This window comes from Pseudorca crassidens, chromosome 20 (genome assembly GCF_039906515.1).
Source record: "Pseudorca crassidens isolate mPseCra1 chromosome 20, mPseCra1.hap1, whole genome shotgun sequence".
NCBI lineage: Eukaryota > Metazoa > Chordata > Mammalia > Artiodactyla > Delphinidae > Pseudorca > Pseudorca crassidens.
The window spans coordinates 39,002,372-39,020,050 of NC_090315.1; the positions used below are offsets into that span (position 1 = coordinate 39,002,372).

The 17,679-nt window shown below is 39.1% G+C and overlaps 1 protein-coding gene across 4 annotated transcripts in view; it reads right to left on the reverse strand.

The window, feature by feature from the left end:
• The window catches only part of CDH8 (cadherin 8), a 386,150-nt gene that overhangs the window by 194,886 nt on the left and 173,585 nt on the right, over positions 1-17,679 (reverse strand). For all 4 annotated transcript variants that reach the window (XM_067717873.1, XM_067717872.1, XM_067717875.1 and 1 more), the window contains one exon: positions 4,338-4,457. In XM_067717873.1, coding sequence (XP_067573974.1) covers positions 4,338-4,457 — 120 coding nt within the window. The remainder of the gene's footprint in view (positions 1-4,337; positions 4,458-17,679) is intronic.

Below are 17,679 nucleotides of genomic sequence, written 5' to 3' on the forward strand. Positions count from 1 at the left end.
TAGGTTGTTACTTGTTCTTCTGACCAACTGGCTATAAATCAGAAGTCCCCACGACCCCCTCCCTGAGTTCAATTAATTTGCTAGGGCTCTTAAGAGAACTCAGAAAAACATTTCACTTCCTAGATTATCAGTTTATTGTAAAAAGATATAACTCAGGAATGGCCACATGGAAGAGACGCATGGGGCAAGGTATGGGGAAAGGGTGTGGAGATGCCATGCTTTCTTCAGGTGCCACTCTCCCCAAATCTCCACCTGTTCACCAATCCAGAAGCTCTCTGAACCCCATCCTTTTCAGATTTTATGGAGGCTTCATTATAAGGGCAGGACTGATGAAATCATTGGCCATTGGCAAAAGAGTCACACTCCAGCCCTTTTCTCCTCCCCAGAGGTCTGAGGGTGGGACTGAAAGTTCCAACCCTTTAATCAGAACATTGGTTCCCTAAGTCACCTGGTTAACATAACAAAAGACACCTTTATCACTCTCACCTCTTAGGAAATTCTAAGGATTTTAGGAGCTCTGTGCCAGAAACTGGGACAAAGACCAAATATACATTTCTTGTTATAAATCAAAATAGCACAACAGCCTTTTTTTTCCCCAATAAATGTACCTATTAACACTCCTACTATCAGTTTTTGACTAATTCACCAAGCACATACTAATTTTATGTATTATCGTTTTAAATAAACATCACATTCTCAACGTTTTCTCTTTTGTTTTTGCCATGCCTTGTGGCAGCCACAGAGGCCTACCGCTTGGATTTCTTCTCAAGAAAGAACTTGCCCAAGAGTGCAGTTAGCCGACAACCTCCAGCTGAGGCATTTTTAGGATCGGTTTTAAGATTCAAGTAGAGGACCTACTCTTCCCAGACACATCCCAGCCACTGACTGTGCATGGCAGGTGATAATAAAGCCTGGTCATTTGTGTGTACCATGAGACTCCTTTTAAGAGAAATCTTTGTTCCAGGGACCTCTATGGGTTTGGCCAAGATGCTGTCAAATCTACATTGCCTTATCCTATGTCCTCTCCTCCTAACTTACATGGGTATGAGATCTGTCTGCATCACAGTACGATGGGCTTCCCTGCCTACTTCTGTTTCATCTCTGATATGGATTGAATGCTTTTGTCCTTCTCCAGATTCATACACGGAACTGTAATCCCTACTGCGATGGTATTTGGAGGTGGGGGCTTTGAGAGGTAGATCATGTGGGTGAAGCCCTCATGAATGGTATTAGCGTTCATGTATAAAGAGGCCAGAGAGCCAGCTTGTTCTCTTTCCAAGAGGATAGGAGAAGTCAGCCTCTGCAACCCAGAAGAGGGTCCTCACCGGAACCCAACCATGCCCACGCTGATCTCAAACATCCAGCCTCTAGAACTCTAAGAAATAACTTTCTGACTCTTATAAGCCACCCAGTTTATTGTATTTTGTTATAGCAGCTGGAACTAAGACAGTGCTTCTATCTTTCACAGTCATTAACCCCCTAGCAAGTCACTTGTTTTCCTAACTCCACCTCAGAGTCTGTTTCCCAGAGGACACAACTGGTACACATCGTTTGGTCACCAGGAAGGGTATTTTCTTTCCACTTACTTACAAAATAAAAAATCCAAATGCTCACTAGTCTTTGTACATTTTTTCCTATATTTTTCTAATAGAAAATATTAAAAAGTATTCTGAATCTGTTTCTGTGTTTATACACACACACATACATTCATACCAGTTTCATTTTTTTTTTTAAAAGAGAATAAAGGCCTCAGAGATTGACAAATTTAGATGCTTTGGGAACAACTAACACTCAGTTTTCATTTGAACACACTCAAGTGTAATTACGCACACATTTACACAATAAGGTTTACATTTCACTCACACATAGTGATGTTTCAGCTAAAGAACTTAGGCTGACTTTATTATTAAATTTAGCCTCTATTTCCTTCTGTATTGTGTCTGCTTTAGTTAAAAACCTCAACTTCACTCAACCAATATTTATTAAGCAACTATTATGTATATGCTTCAAGTATCATTTCTCTCCATTACATTTTCCACAAGAGTACCAGAATAACTTTCTAAAATATAAGTCAGATAACTTTGTATATGTCACACTGGAAATAATAAGGCTAAAATGAATGTGTTGAGATAAACACTCATTATGCTAAGTAAAAATGTAAATCTTAAATGATGCTGACAATATTTAATTAAGCAAATGGCAGTATATGTCAATGAGATTTAAAATTGCCCAAATCCTCTGACTTAGTAGCGGGCTTTTATTCTCTGTACTTCATGGTAAGTTATTCTTAAGATATAAATTATTTAAATGGCATCATCATACTTCCTTGTATTTATGTTGAAAAAAAAAAGTCTGTCTGCCAAAATGGATTGTGAGATACCTGCAGGCTGAGATTAGCCTTTGTGAATTTTGTCTCCTTATACTTAATTTAGCACCTGGAACATAGTGAATGCTGACTGGATGTTTGCTGGATTAATATCCATTGCTGATCCAAAGATACAAACTTACAGTTATAAAGTAAATAAGTCCTGGGGACATAATGTTCAGCACAGTGAGTATAGTTAATAATACTGTGTTGTATATTTGAAAGTTGCAAAGAGAGTAGATCCTAAAAGTTTGCATCATAAGAAAAAAATATATATAACTACGTGTGATGATGGATGTTAACGAGACTTACTATGATAATCACTTCACAATACATACCTATTATCGAATCTTTATGTTATACATCTGAAACTAATATACAGTTATGTGTCAATTATTTCTCACTATATTACACTGTAAATGGTGAACTTTTGAGATTCCAGTAAACAAACAAATAGCCAAGGAGCAAAGGAGGAAACTATTCAATTCCCCTTAAGCAATTAACACATTTCTGTTTTGTGGAAGCCACTACACCATAACTATTGCCTATGAAAAGAGAAGTTCAAAGATATCTGACATTGGCTTTGAAATTAAGGACCTGGGTGTGAGTCCCAACTCTGGTCCCAACTCTCACTGTGACTTTGGCCAAGGAATAGGACATCTCTAGACTTTTTCTCTTCCCTCAAAATTCAAAGCTGACTACCTCCTCTACCACTTCCCCAGGGTCATCAAAGAGCACAAATGAGATGAAGGTTATGGCAGACTTCCTCTTTCACTGAGGAAGAAAATGTAATTATGCCCCTAATTAATGTATTTTACAAGAGCTCTTTCCTGTTTCCAAATCTAAATTCAATTTTCAGCCATGACCCATTTATGTATAAATGTACTTTTTCCTCACTTTTAAATGCATGAGGATTTTACTCTTTGAATTAGAAAAAAGTGAGGAGAGGCTTTAAATTTTTAATTTAATTAATAATTGACTTAATGGTAAGACATGGAAATTCATCTCAATATTGCTGAAAACTCATGAATCAAAGAAACAATATGTGTATGTGCCCACATACTGAATTTTTCTATTTGGAGGTCTGCAGACAAAACCACCAGATACAGAAGAAAAGCACACACAAAAGATGGTGTTATATATAATAACTGTAAAATGTGCTATGAAAAAACAAGAGGATAAGTGTGACAAAATGGCTTACTCTCTTACTTCACTGTTAAAATTAAACAATAAAAGATAGATCTTCATTTACAAAAACTATCATTTTATGAAGTTATGTTCCAAATCATTAAAAATAGTTTTTTTTTGTTTTGTCTTATATTTTAAATAACTTATTTCCTGTTTGCTAAAATCTATACCGTTGGACTCAGGATACTGGTGGGGTTTAATATTGGCAAGAATAATAATATCTTCATAAGACCTCTAGTGCATAGATATCAGTATCCTGTTTTACAAATGAGGAATCTAATAGCAAATGTAATAATATCCACACATGGAATGATTACCACATGTCGTGTACTGTAGGTTTAATATTTATTGCTTCATCTGATCTTCATCATAAGGCTATAACGAAGGTTCCACAGCACTTTCTAGATGTGTGAGTTGAAACTTAGAAAGCTTTATAAATGTTACTTGCCAAGCATCATGCAGCCGATAACTAACTGTATTTATTCTTAAATCTGATATTTAAGTCTGCCTGCTTTATAAGCTCATTTTCCCAGGGATGAACAATGGTGCCAGGCCATCTGTTAAACAGGTGATACTCTACAAAGGATCTGCGATTCATTTTAATATGTATCAAAATGATCGTCAGGCTTGCCATGTACCTCCCATTGCACAGGAATAACACATTCAAATGTTATTGATAGGCAGTGAAGTACTTAGCCATAACATTTCATAATCCACATCCCAAGAAAAGTATTCTCCTGAAGCAATGACATGGTAAATAGAATTCAAAATTTAGGCCACAAACCTGTTTCAGGCTCAATGGAAAAATAAGGTTGCCCTTCCAAGATACTATAAACCAACTTCGCACTGTTTCCATAAACTGGGTCATCAGCATCGGTAGCTGTTACATTAGTGACAGACGTACCTAAAAGAAAGAAAGAGAGAAAATAATAATTAACACGTCATTCTTTGCCAAGAACTAAATTTTGTCAAGCATATTATACAGAAATCCATGTGTAGGAATAAGAAGGAAAAGAAATCATTTTAAAAATATGGAGATAAACTACTCTATCATAACTTCAATGATATACAAACCTTTTAAAAGAAAGAGTACTGCTAGGTTGGAGTACTATATAAAGATAGCTCTTTTAGAATTGGTATTATTTAAGATTCCTTTGTAGTTTTCATTTAAAGATACCTATCAGATTCATGTGGGCTTAGAGAATATGAAAAAGATACATATCAAAGAAATATGAAGCATAAGGTTAATAATATGATGGATATAACATGTAGCACTTAAGTTTTGCAAAAGCACAACTGAATGTACCTGGAAAAATTGGCTGCTGAAAAAAGTTGTGCAGAAATATCAAAGGAATATTTTATCCCATTTTATTTAATTGCTCAGAATATAAAATTATATTGGAACTACCAAGTAATCAACATGTTTAGATAATTGGGCCTATGGATAACAGAATCAAAACCTTAATTTTTTCCCAGATTAATTTTCTATTTTTATTCACTCATTCATTTAGCAATTGAACACATTCAGCTTGCCTGATACAAAATATATATATTACAACAAAATCTACACTCAAGAAGCTTACAGTTTGGTGGTGGGAGGGAAGAGGAGGGAAGAGACAAATGTACCTAGACATTCAGCTGAATGCAATAGCCCCTAATTTGGATCCCTCACTTAATCCAGCACAGACTGGATACGGTCAGGGACAGCTTTCTGAGAGGCAGTGCATTTGAGTGGAATTATGAAAGACAGGTAGAGTTTAACCAGGAGAAGAAGAGCAGGGGAGGAATTCTAAACAAAAGTCAAGCATAAGTAAAAGCAAAATAGTCTGAGAGACTGAGGGAAATTCTGGGAATTGCTGAAAGTGGGGAGAAATTGGAGAAGTCTGGTGTGGGAACAGAATCATGTTCTATGAGGGCAGGGTCAATGTCTTCCTCACCCAGTAAGCGTCAGACATATAATTATCGAACATATATTTGCTAACTGATGGACGAATGAATAAATTATCTGATGATTTCATGACAAACGGTAGGTAGCTATCACAAATGAGTTTCCTAGAAATAGATTCTAAGATGAAAATTTCTTGAATTTTTACTGAAGAGTCTCTTTGATCAACATCTGTGGGAAAGTGAAAAGGACAAGTCTGAGCAGAAGGAACACTTGGGCAATGATGCAGCTACAACACAGACCTCAGTGGTCTCCCCTCTAGAGCTGGAATAGTCATTGAGGAGATCCATCCAGGACTTTATACTCTGGCACTGACCAGTTACTGACTGTGGGAACCTCCCTGAGAATGGAGGCTTGGCCCTGGTGCAGGGAGCTATCTTCAGCTGAGGGATCATCAGCCCTGAGCTGTCAATTGTCAACACTCCCAGCAGCTTAGGGAAGAGTGTTTTAAACCTGAAGGGAGCTGAGGGTGGATCTGAGCAGCATTTCTCTACGTTTGCTGAAACAATGTAGAGCCTTTGCAAAATCTTGCCAATCAAAATCTTTCTGAAGTGTTTTGAATTACAGTGACTACAGAGGACAATGTAATGATATTTGTCAAGCAGTTGATTGTCCTGTAAAATTGGAATTTTTACTCAGAATGATGATTCAGAGGTGCTACAAAAGTCTACAGTCAGAAATAAAAAAATGCTCTGAATGTCAATTGTGTAATACATTCCACCAGATACTGGGAACGGTATCAAAAAAATAATTAATAAAGACTCACTTTCAAAGGTAGCTCATCAACGAGCTGGTGAAATGAGGACATGAAAGTACAGTATTCGCAGTTATTTGAATATTGTGTGGGATGGAGAAGAAATGGAGGAAAAACATTCCAGGTGAGAGGAGGATAATAAGATAAAAGTGACTAGATTTTTCTAGGAGGAGAGATGTCTGGAAAAGCCAGCCATTAAAGCTAAGGTTGGAGATGCAAGCTGAGAACAAAATACAAGGGCACGTGAATGTCAAGATGGGGAGAGTTGGCTTCATCCTGTAGGAAAGAGAGAAAATATATCAGTTAGGGATCAATCCTAGGTAGAAGGCTCCTCCATTAGTGCTTGCAGATTCAGTTGGAGGCAGAGATATAGAAGATTAGGTGATCAGATGAGTTATGTGGTTTACAGCAATAGTCCAGTTAAGAGGTGACAAAACATTGACACTGGGTAATGACAATAAATATGGGTCTCAACGCTTATTTTCTTGTTTTGGTCCTTGCATTAAGTTTATCTAAAATGTTCAACTGGGGGTAAGCTGAGTAAGATTTTAAAAAATGAATTGCGAGAAAAAGATTCAAGAATTACTGAAAGAAGTGAGTTCAGAGACTGATCAGAAAGGGTGAACTCTTCCATGCAGAAGACCACGCAATAACTTTTTTGTTTTCCTTTGTTTTGTTGTGTATTTATTTAGATTTCTTTTAGGAGAAATGATCTTCCCCCATTATGAAATAACACATTATCAGGAAAATAAAGTCAAGCTCTATAATCTGTATCATGCTAAGTTAGTCAGTGTGAGCATTTTGTACCAGGCTCTGTTTAGGCTGGAAAAAGAGAAGTGACAAAGTAAAAACTTTCTGTCATCAACAAATTTACCTTCTAGTGAGGGACTCTAAAATTAAGAAATGTCTTCACAGAGGAAAAAAAAAAAAATCTAGATAGTGTCTGAACAATGACAGTATCTCTGCATATATTTGTGGGGTGAGTGTATTTGGACAGAGTAGCGTGGGGTTAATAGTTTCATAGATGGAATGATTCCATATGGAATGTTCTGAAACAAGTACCTCTTTCTCTTTGGACCAATCACTTAACTTGTCTTAGCCCCAGATTTCAAATCTACAATGAATATTAGAGTTACTGTGAGGGTCAAGCAAAATAATATATGTAGGGGCTAGAACGGAAATTACCACATGCTAAGCCTGTGAGTATCACCTCTGCTCATGGATTAGAATGTAGCTCTGAAAAATATTTAGATCCCTAGGGTTCCTTTCAGATCTGTGGGTTGGCAATACAGGGATGAGGGTGGGATACTTTTTAAAGTCTTCTCAGGCAATCTGATGTAAAGCCACAGTTTAGAACAACTGGAGTGGGCACCAGACTTTTAAAATTTTAACTTCACTCTTCTCCATAGAAGCATTAATTTCTACCCTGATTACCGTGAAGAACTTTTGCTCAGATTTGTATATAAAATGAAGTAATTTTTAAACCACTCCTACTGCATAAACAGTCATGGAGATTATTTCTTATTAAATAGAAGTTGGGGGGCTTCCCTGGTGGTGCAGTGGTTGGAAGTCCGCCTGCCAATGCAGGGGACACGGGTTCGAGCCCTGGTCCGGGAAGATCCCACATGCCGCAGAGCACCTAGGCCCATGCGCCACAGCTACTGAGCCTGAGCTCTAGAGCCTGTGAGCCACAACTACTGAAGCCCACGCGCCTAGGGCCTATGGTCTGTGACAAAAGAAGCCACCGCAATGAAAGCCCGCACACAGCAACAAAGACCCAATGCAGCCATAAATAAATAAATAAATAAAAATTTAAGAAAGAAAAAAGAAGTTGGGGATAGTTCCTTGAGAATTTACTGTTACAAGACTGATGAAGATTACATCTATTTTCATTAGTTAGTATAAATTTATATTATCTTATTATGAGAGGACTCCTATCACATTACCTAACATTGAGGCAAGAGTAGGGGACCATTTTCTCCATCATTTACATGCTCTGCTCTGTGATTCAGTTTTTTCACATACAAAAACAATAGTTTTTATTCTTCAAACCTCAAAGTTTTATGTGAGGATCAAATGAGATACTAGTAAGTAGAGAGCAGTGGCTGAGAAGATAAATTTGAAGTCAAACTGTCTCTAACCAGAACACCTGTTTTATATTCCATCCTCAACTTTTACTAGTTCTGTGTCCTCAGCCAAGTAACAAAACTTTTCTAAGCTTGGATTCCTTAATCTGTAAAACAAGAAGGTGACAGTAATTGTTATATCCTAGGTTTACTGAGTTAATTAAATATAATAATTTATGCAAACAGTATAGAAGAGTTATTTACTCAATATTTCTGAGAGCTTATTGTCACTGTAATTACATGTACATTATGTGTATCTACATGAGAGACTGAATAATAAACTAGTCTTTTACAATTTTAAGTGGTGGTGGATGTTGTAATTTATAATTAAGTGTAGTCCTGCCTAGTTGTTATAATAGTAGCTTATTTCCGCTAGAGAGGATGTGGAGAAAAGGGAACCCTCCTACACTGTTGGTGGGAACATAAGTTGGTGCAGCCACTGTGGAAGAAAGTATGGAGGGTCCTCGGAAAACTAAAAATAGCATCACCACATGATCCAGCAATCCCACTCCTGGGCATATATACAGACAAAACTGTAATTCAAAAAGAGGCATGCACCCCTATGTTCATAGCAGCACTATTCACAATAACCATGACATGGAAACAATCTACATGTCCATCGACAGAGGAATGGATAAAGAAGATGTGGTACATATATAACAATGGAATACTACTCAGCCATAAAAAATAATGAAATAATGCCATTTGTAGCAACACGGATGCAACTACAGATTATCATACTAACTCAGGTAAGTCAGAAAGAGAAAGACAAATACCACATGATACCACTTATACATGGAAACTAAAATATGACACAAATGAACCTATCTATGAAATAGAAACAGAATCAGGGACATAGAGAATAGATTGGTGGTTGTCAAGGGGGAGGAGGGTGGGAAAAGCATGGATTGGGAGTTTGGGATTAGCAGACGCAAACTATTATATACAGAATGGATAAAAAACAAAGTCCTCCTGTATAGCACAGGGAACTATATTCAATATCCTGTGATAAACCATAATGGAAAAGAAAAAAAATAATAGCTCATTTCCTTAAATTTGGAAGAGGAAACACAAAAAGGTATTCTCAAATGTATCAATATGTTCTTGTCTTTAATAAGAAAGTGACTTAGAAAACACACACACACACACACACACACACACACACAAATCTCACATTCTCTCATCCAGTCAATTTGCTCTGTGGTATAAAATTGCTGTGGGTTCAAAAATACAATGTATTTTGATGTAGCCAGCACAAGACCAGGCACTGGACACATCCTCAATACAAGTTTCCCAATGTTATGTGAGTGAATATCTCCCATATTTGAGTGTCATATCTCCCCGTCCATGCAAATCCCACACGCTTCCCAAGAAGAACCACTGGGCTGGGGACTGTAACAAAGCTAAGACAAGCTTTTACCCACATCCTCCTCCAGGATATTTCTGCCTGTTGTCTGGCTTCCCAGGAAATCCACATCCTTCAACTTCAGACACCTGGAAATGCAAAGGCAGCACTACTTTCCGTCAAGGATGATATTTCTCCTAATAGTGATTCAAGACTGTTGATGTACCTGTACACTGGAATAAATGTGTGCAGAGGTTTTGTGGATGCATTTGTCAAGTGATTACCCAGAGGGGGAAAAATGGATGCTTTGAGGTTAATCTTACAGCAGAAAAGATTTCTAGTCAAGCTGCGGTATAGGCTTCTCCATGGAAATGCATGCAGAATGCAGACCACAGAGGCAAATTGAAAAGTGTAAACCTTGAGGGATAATGTTTCTTCAAAGCAGCAAGTGTTGGTGTGTGATAAATAGGACCCTGAGTAATACCCAGGAAATATAACAACAGGATTCTCTGTTTGTGTTTTCATTTGGAACTGTTTTTGTCCCTTTGTCGAGGATACAAGAGACTCATTTAGCTAGTGACTATAAATTTGACACTGTGCCATTTCTCCAAGAAAGCCCCTATTATAATCCAACTTGATGCTGATCCTAATTATAATAATATAGCTGTTGTACTTCCAGCTGTTGTCAATAAAAATGATCCCTGTCACCACAATTCATCCTGCTAGTATCAAGTCAAGTGTGAGCATGTCAACTCCAAGGTGAATTCTGCTTTTAATAAACCCATTTTTCTGCATTTAGCTTCTTGGTTAAGTGCAATTTGCCAAAGTGCTGCTTGGATTTTAATTAACAGAGGGCTCCAGTATCGTTTGCCTCTTGCCACACCTGAAAGTCCCCTCCCATTAGCAGCAGAACCTACACATCTGCCCCCTATAATGACAGCAAACACTACAAGAAAAATTAACCATCAACAATTTTACACTGTCAGGTTAGAGGTTCCAGTTTGCTGACAAACTAAGATGAAAGGTCTTCCGGAAAATAAGATGTTGGGATTTGGGTAGGGCAGCTCTGTTAGCTAGGCTCTACTTCTTTATGAGCAAGACAGCACACCAATTCTGCACATTACTCAGAAAGAAAAAATGCTGGTGCTGACACACTGAGCAGAAAAACAAAGGTTTGGTGCAGCGCGAAAATATGAGCATTGGAAAAGCTAAAACTCTTACGATAAGAAGAACACAAGCCCCATTTGCAAAGACTCATTTGCAATACATTTTCAGAGAATAAGCATTTCAATAGCAAGTGAAAAAATAAAACAGCAGAACCTTTGCAATAGCTGAAATTCAGAAAGGTATGCATTACTGGCCCTCCTAATATCATCTTCCAACTTTGATTTGGCCTTTTGGCTACTCTGATCCAAGTTCAGTATGTACAATACCCAGAAAGAGCGTCTGGCATCATCATCTGAAAATATGTTACTTAAACATTCAGACTTTCCAAAGATCAGAGGCCTAACAGGTCACAGCAACCGATGCAAATGCCTTCGTTATTTTAATAAAACTAAACCCTCAACCCATCTTCCCTCATCCTCCTTATTAATTCCCCCGAGTAGTAGGCAATACAAGACGTAATGGGGAACAGGTGTTGCTAATGACAACCCTTTTTGGTTGTTGAATAGCAGGGCAATAATTTCATGATACCTGTGTAACTTGTTGACTAACTAGAAGCTGAAGCACCTGGCCCTGGAAGTTTTAAACGTGTCACGCGAAATCCATTTTTTTTTTTTTAGTTTTATCAAACTATGCTCTGGGGTTATTCTGTACATGACTGGCATGCACTTTTAGAGGTTTTTTTGGTTTGTTTGTTTTGCACCCCGTACCCCACCCCCAATTACAACACAGCACAGACCTAGTGCGCTTAAGAAAAAAATCTGAGGGGAGAGGGGGAAGATGGCGAAGAGTAAGACGCGGAGATCACCTTCCTCCCCACAGATACATCAGAAATACATCTACACGTGGAACAACTCCTACAGAACACCCACTGAACGCCGGCAGAAGACCTCAGACCTCCCAAAAGGCAAGAAATTCCCCACGTAGCTGGGTAGGGCAAAAGAAAAAACAGAGACAAAAGAATAGGGACGGGACCTGCACCAGTGGGAGGGAGCCGTGAAGGAGGAAAGGATTCCACACACCAGAAGCCCCTTCGCGGGCGGAGGCTGAGGGCGGAGACTGCGGGTGGCGGAGCGGGGGAGCTTCAGAGCCGCGGAGGAGAGCACAACAACAGGGGTGCGGAGGGTAAAGCGGGGAGATTCCCGCACAGAGGAGCAGCGCCGACCAACACTCACCAGGCCAAGAGGCTTGTCTGCTCACCCGCCGGGGAGGGCGGGGCTCACCCGCCGGGGAGGGCGGGGCTGGGAGCTGAGGCTTGGGCGTCGGTTGGAGCGCAGGAAGACGACTGGCGGCGAGAACACAGCCTGAAGTGATTAGTGCACCACGGCTAGCCGGAAGGGAGTAAGGGAAAACTCCCTCTGTTTCCTGGTGCGCGAGGAGAGCGGATTAAGAGCGCTGCTTAAAGGAGCTCCAGAGACGGGCGCGAGCCGCGGCTAACAGCGCGGAGCCCAGAGACGGGCATGAGATGCTAAGGCTGCTGCTGCCGCCACCAAGAAGCCTGTGTGCGAGCACAGGTCACTGTCCACACCTCCCTTCCGGGGAGCCGATGCAGCCCGCCGCTGCCACGGTCCCGGGATCCAGGGACAACTTCCCCAGGAGAACACACAGCGCGCCTCAGGCCGGTGCAAAGTCACACCACCCTCTGCCGCCACAGGCTCGCGCCGCACTCAGTGCCCCTCCCTCCCCCCCGCCCCCACGGCCTGAGTGAGCCAGAGCCATCCAATCAGCTGCTCCTTTGACCCCTTCCTGTCTGAGAGAAGAACAGACGCCCTCCAGCGACCTACACGCAGAGGCGGGGCCAAATCCAAAGCTGAGCCCTGGGAGCTGTGCGAACAAAGAAAAGAAAGGGAAATCTCTCCCAGCAGCCTCAAGAGCAGCGGAATAAATCTCCACAATCAACTTGATGTGCCCTGCATCTGTGGAATGCCTGAATAGACAACGAATCATCCCAAACTGAGGAGGTGGACTTTAAGAGCAAGATACATTATTTTATCCCCTTTTCCTCTTTTTGTGTGTATGTGTATGCTTCTGTGTGAGATTTTGTCTGTATAGCTTTGCTTTCACCATTTGTCCTAGGGTTCTATCAGTCCGTTTGCTTTTTTTTTCTTTTTAAAAAAATTTTTTCTTAATAATTATTTTTTTTATTTTAATTATTTTATTTTACCTTACTTTATTTTATTTTCTTTTATCCTCTTTCTTTCTTTCTACTTTTTCTCCCTTTTATTCTAAGCCATGTGGATGAAAGGCTCTTAGTGCTGCAGCCAGGAGTCAGTGCTGTGCCTCTGAGGTGGGAGAGCCAACTTCAGGACACTGGTCCACAAGAGACCTCCCAGGTCCACGTAATATCAAACAGTGAAAATCTCCCAGAGATCTCCATCTCAACGCCAAGACCCAGCTCTACTCAACGACCAGCAAGCTACAGTGCTGGACACCCTATGCCAAACAACTAGCAAGACAGGAACACAACCCCAACCATTAGCAGAGAGGCTGCCTAAAATCATAATAAGTCCACAGACACCCCAAAACACACCACCAGATGTGGACCTGCCCACCAGAAAGACAAGATCCAGCCTCATCCACCAGAACACAGGCACTAGTCCCCTCCACCAGGAAGCCTACACAACCCACTAAACCAACTTTAGCCACTGGGGACAGACACCAAAAACAACAGGAACTACGAACCTGCAGCCTGCAAAAAGGAGACCCCAAACACAGTAAGATAAGCAAAATGAGAAGACAGAAAAATACACAGGAGATGAAGGAGCAAGATAAAAACCCAACAGACCTAACAAATGAAGAGGAAATAGGCTTTCTACCTGAAAAAGAATTCAGAATAATGATAGTAAAGATGATCCAAAATCTTGGAAATAGAATAGAGAAAATGCAAGGAACATTTAACAAGGACCTAGAAGAACTAAAGATGAAACAAGCAACGATGAACAACACAATAAATGAAATTAAAAATACTCTAGAACGGATCAATAGTAGAATAACTGAGGCAGAAGAACGGATAAGTGACCTGGAAGATAAAATAGTGGAAATAACTACTGCAGAGCAGAATAAAGAAAAAAGAATGAAAAGAACTGAGGACAGTCTCAGAGACCTCTGGGACAACATTAAACGCACCAACATTCGCATTATAGGGGTTTCAGAAGAAGAAGAGAAGTAGAAAGGGACTGAGAAAATATTTGAAGAGATTATAGTTGAAAACTTCCCTAATATGGGAAAGGAAATAGTTAATCAAGTCCAGGAAGCACAGAGAGTTCCATACAGGATAAATCCAAGGAGAAACATGCCAAGACACATATTAATCAAACTGTCAAAAATTAAATACAAAGAAAGCATATTAAAAGCAGCAAGGGAAAAACAACAAATAACACACAAGGGAATCCCCATAAGGATAACTGCTGATCTCTCAGCAGAAACCCTGCAAGCCAGAAGGGAGTGGCAGGACATACTGAAAGTGATGAAGGAGAAAAAGCTGCAACCAAGATTACTCTACCCAGCAAGGATCTCATTCAGATTTGATGGAGAAATTAAAACCTTTACAGACAAGCAAAAGCTGACAGAGTTCAGCACCACCAAACCAGCTTTACAACAAATGCTAAAGGAACTTCTCTAGGCAAGAAACACAAGAGAAGGAAAAGACCTACAGTAACGAACCCAAAACAATTTAGAAAATGGGAATAGGAACATATATATCAATAATTATCTTCAATGTAAATGGACTAAATGCTCCCACCAAAAGACACAGATTGGCTGAATGGATACAAAAACAAGACCCATATATATGCTGTCTACAAGAGACCCACTTCAGACCTAGAGACACATACAGACTGAAAGTAAGGGGATGGAAAAAGATATTTCATGCAAATGGAAACCAAAAGAAAGCTGGAGTAGCAATTCTCATATCAGACAAAATAGACTTTAAAATAAAGACTATTAGAAGAGACAAAGAAGGACACTAGATAATGATCAAGGGATCGATCCAAGAAGAAGATATAACAACTGTAAATATTTATGCACCCAACATAGGAGCACCTCAATACATAAGGCAAATACTAACAGCCATAAAAGGGGAAATCAACAGTAACACATTCATAGTAGGGGACTTTAACACCCGACTTTCATCAATGGACAGATCATCCAAAATGAAAATAAATAAGGAAACACAAGCTTTAAATGATACATTAAACAAGATGGATTTAATTGATATTTATAGGACACTCCATCCAAAAACAACAGAATACACATTTTTCTCAAGTGCTCATGGAACATTCTCCAGGATAGATCATATCTTGGGTCACAAATCAAGCCTTGGTAAATTTAAGAAAATTGAAATTGTGTCAAGTATCTTATCCGACCACAACGCCATGAGACTAGATATCAATTACAGGAAAAGATCTGTAAAAAATACAAACACATGGAGGCGAAACAATACACTACTTAATAAAGAAGTGATCACTGAAGAAATGAAAGAGGAAATTAAAAAATACCTAGAAACAAATGACAATGGAGACACGACAACCCAAAACCTACGGGATGCAGCAAAAGCAGTTCTAAGAGTGAAGTTTATAGCAATACAAGCCCACCTTAAGAAACAGGAAACATCTCGAATAAACAACCTAACCTTGCACCTAAAGCATTTAGAGAAAGAAGAACCAAAAAACCCCAAAATTAGCAAAAGGAAATAAATCATAAAAATCAGATCAGAAATAAATGAAAAAGAAATGAAGGAAACGGCAGCAAAGATCAACAAAACTAAAAGCTGGTTCTTTGAGAAGATAAACAAAATTGATAAACCATTAGCCAGACTCATCAACAAAAAAAGGGAGAAGACGCAAATCAATAGAATTAGAAATGAAACAGAAGAAGTAACAACTCACCCAGCAGAAATACAAAAGATGATGAGAGATTACTACAAGCAACTATATGCCAATAAAATGGACAACCTGGAAGAAATGGACAAATTCTCAGAAATGCACAACCTGCCAAGACTGAATCAGGAAGAAATAGAAAATATGAACAGACCAATCAAAAGCACTGAAATTGAAACTGTGATTAAAAATCTTCCAACAAACAAAAGCCCAGGACCAGATGGCTTCACAGGCGAATTCTATCAAACATTTAGAGAAGAGCTAACACCTATCCTTCTCAAACTCTTCCAAAATATAGCAGAGGGAGGAACACTCCCAAACTCATTTTACGAGGCCACCATCACCCTGATACCAAAACCAGACAAGGATGTCACAAAGAAAGAAAACTACAGGCCAATACCACTGATGAACATAGATGCAAAAATCCTCAACAAAATACTAGCAAACAGAATCCAACAGCACATTAGAGGATCATACACCATGATCAAGTAGGCAGGATTCTTCAATATACGCAAATCTATCAATGTGATACACCATATTAACAAATTGAAGGAGAAAAACCATATGGTCATCTCAATAGATGCAGAGAAAGCTTTTGACAAAATTCAACACCCATTTATGATTAAAAAAAAAAAAAAAAAAAAACCCTCCAGAAAGTAGGCACAGTGTGAACTTTCCTCAACATAATAAAGGCCATATATGACAAACCCACAGCCAACATCGTCCTAAATGGTGAAAACCTGAAAGCATTTCCACTAAGATCAGGAACAAGACAAGGTTGCCCACTCTCACCACTCTTATTCAACATAGTTTTGGAAGTTTTAGCCACAGCAATCAGAGAAGAAAAGGAAATAAAAGGAATCCAAATTGGAAAAGAAGAAGTAAAGCTGTCACTGTTTGCAGATGACATGATAGTATACATAGAGAATCCTAAAGATGCTACCAGAAAACTACTAGAGCTAATCAATGAATTCGGTAAAGTAGCAGGATACAAAATAAATGCACAAAAATCTCTGGCATCCTATACACTAATGATGAAAAATCTGAAAGTGAAATCAAGAAAACACTCCCATTTACCACTGCAACTAAAAGAATAAAATATCTAGGAATAAACCTACCTAAGGAGACAAAAGAACTGTATGCAGAAAATTATAAGACATTGATGAAAGAAATTAAAGAAGATACAAATAGATGGAGAGATATACCATATTCTTGGATTGGAAGAATCAACATTGTGAAAATGACTCTACTACCCAAAGCAATCTACAGATTCAATGCAATCCCTATCAAACTACCACTGGCATTTTTCACAGAACTAGAACAAAAAATTGCACAATTTGTATGGAAACACAAAAGACCCCGAATAGCCAAAGCAATCTTGAGAAGGAAAAACGGAGCTTGAGGTATCAGGCTGCCTGACTTCAGACTATACTACAAAGCTACAGTAATCAAGACAGTATGGTACTGGCACAAAAACAGAAAGACAGATCAATGGAACAGGATAGAAAGGCCAGAGATAAACCCACGCACATACGGTCACCTTATCTTTGATAAAGGAGGCAGGAATGTACAGTGGAGAAAGGACAGCCTCTTCAATAAGTGGTGCTGGGAAAACTGGACAGGTACATGTAAAAGTATGAGATTAGATCACTCCCTAACACCATACACAAAAATAAGCTCAAAATGGATTAAAGACCTAAATGTAAGGCCAGACACTATCAAACTCTTAGAGGAAAACATAGGCAGAACATTCTATGACATAAATCACAGCAAGATCCTTTTTGACCCACCTCCTAGAGAAATGGAAATAAAAACAAAAATAAACAAATGGGACCTAATGAAACTTCAAAGCTTTTGCACAGCAAAGGAACCATAAACGAGATGAAAAGACAACCCTCAGAATGGGAGAAAATAT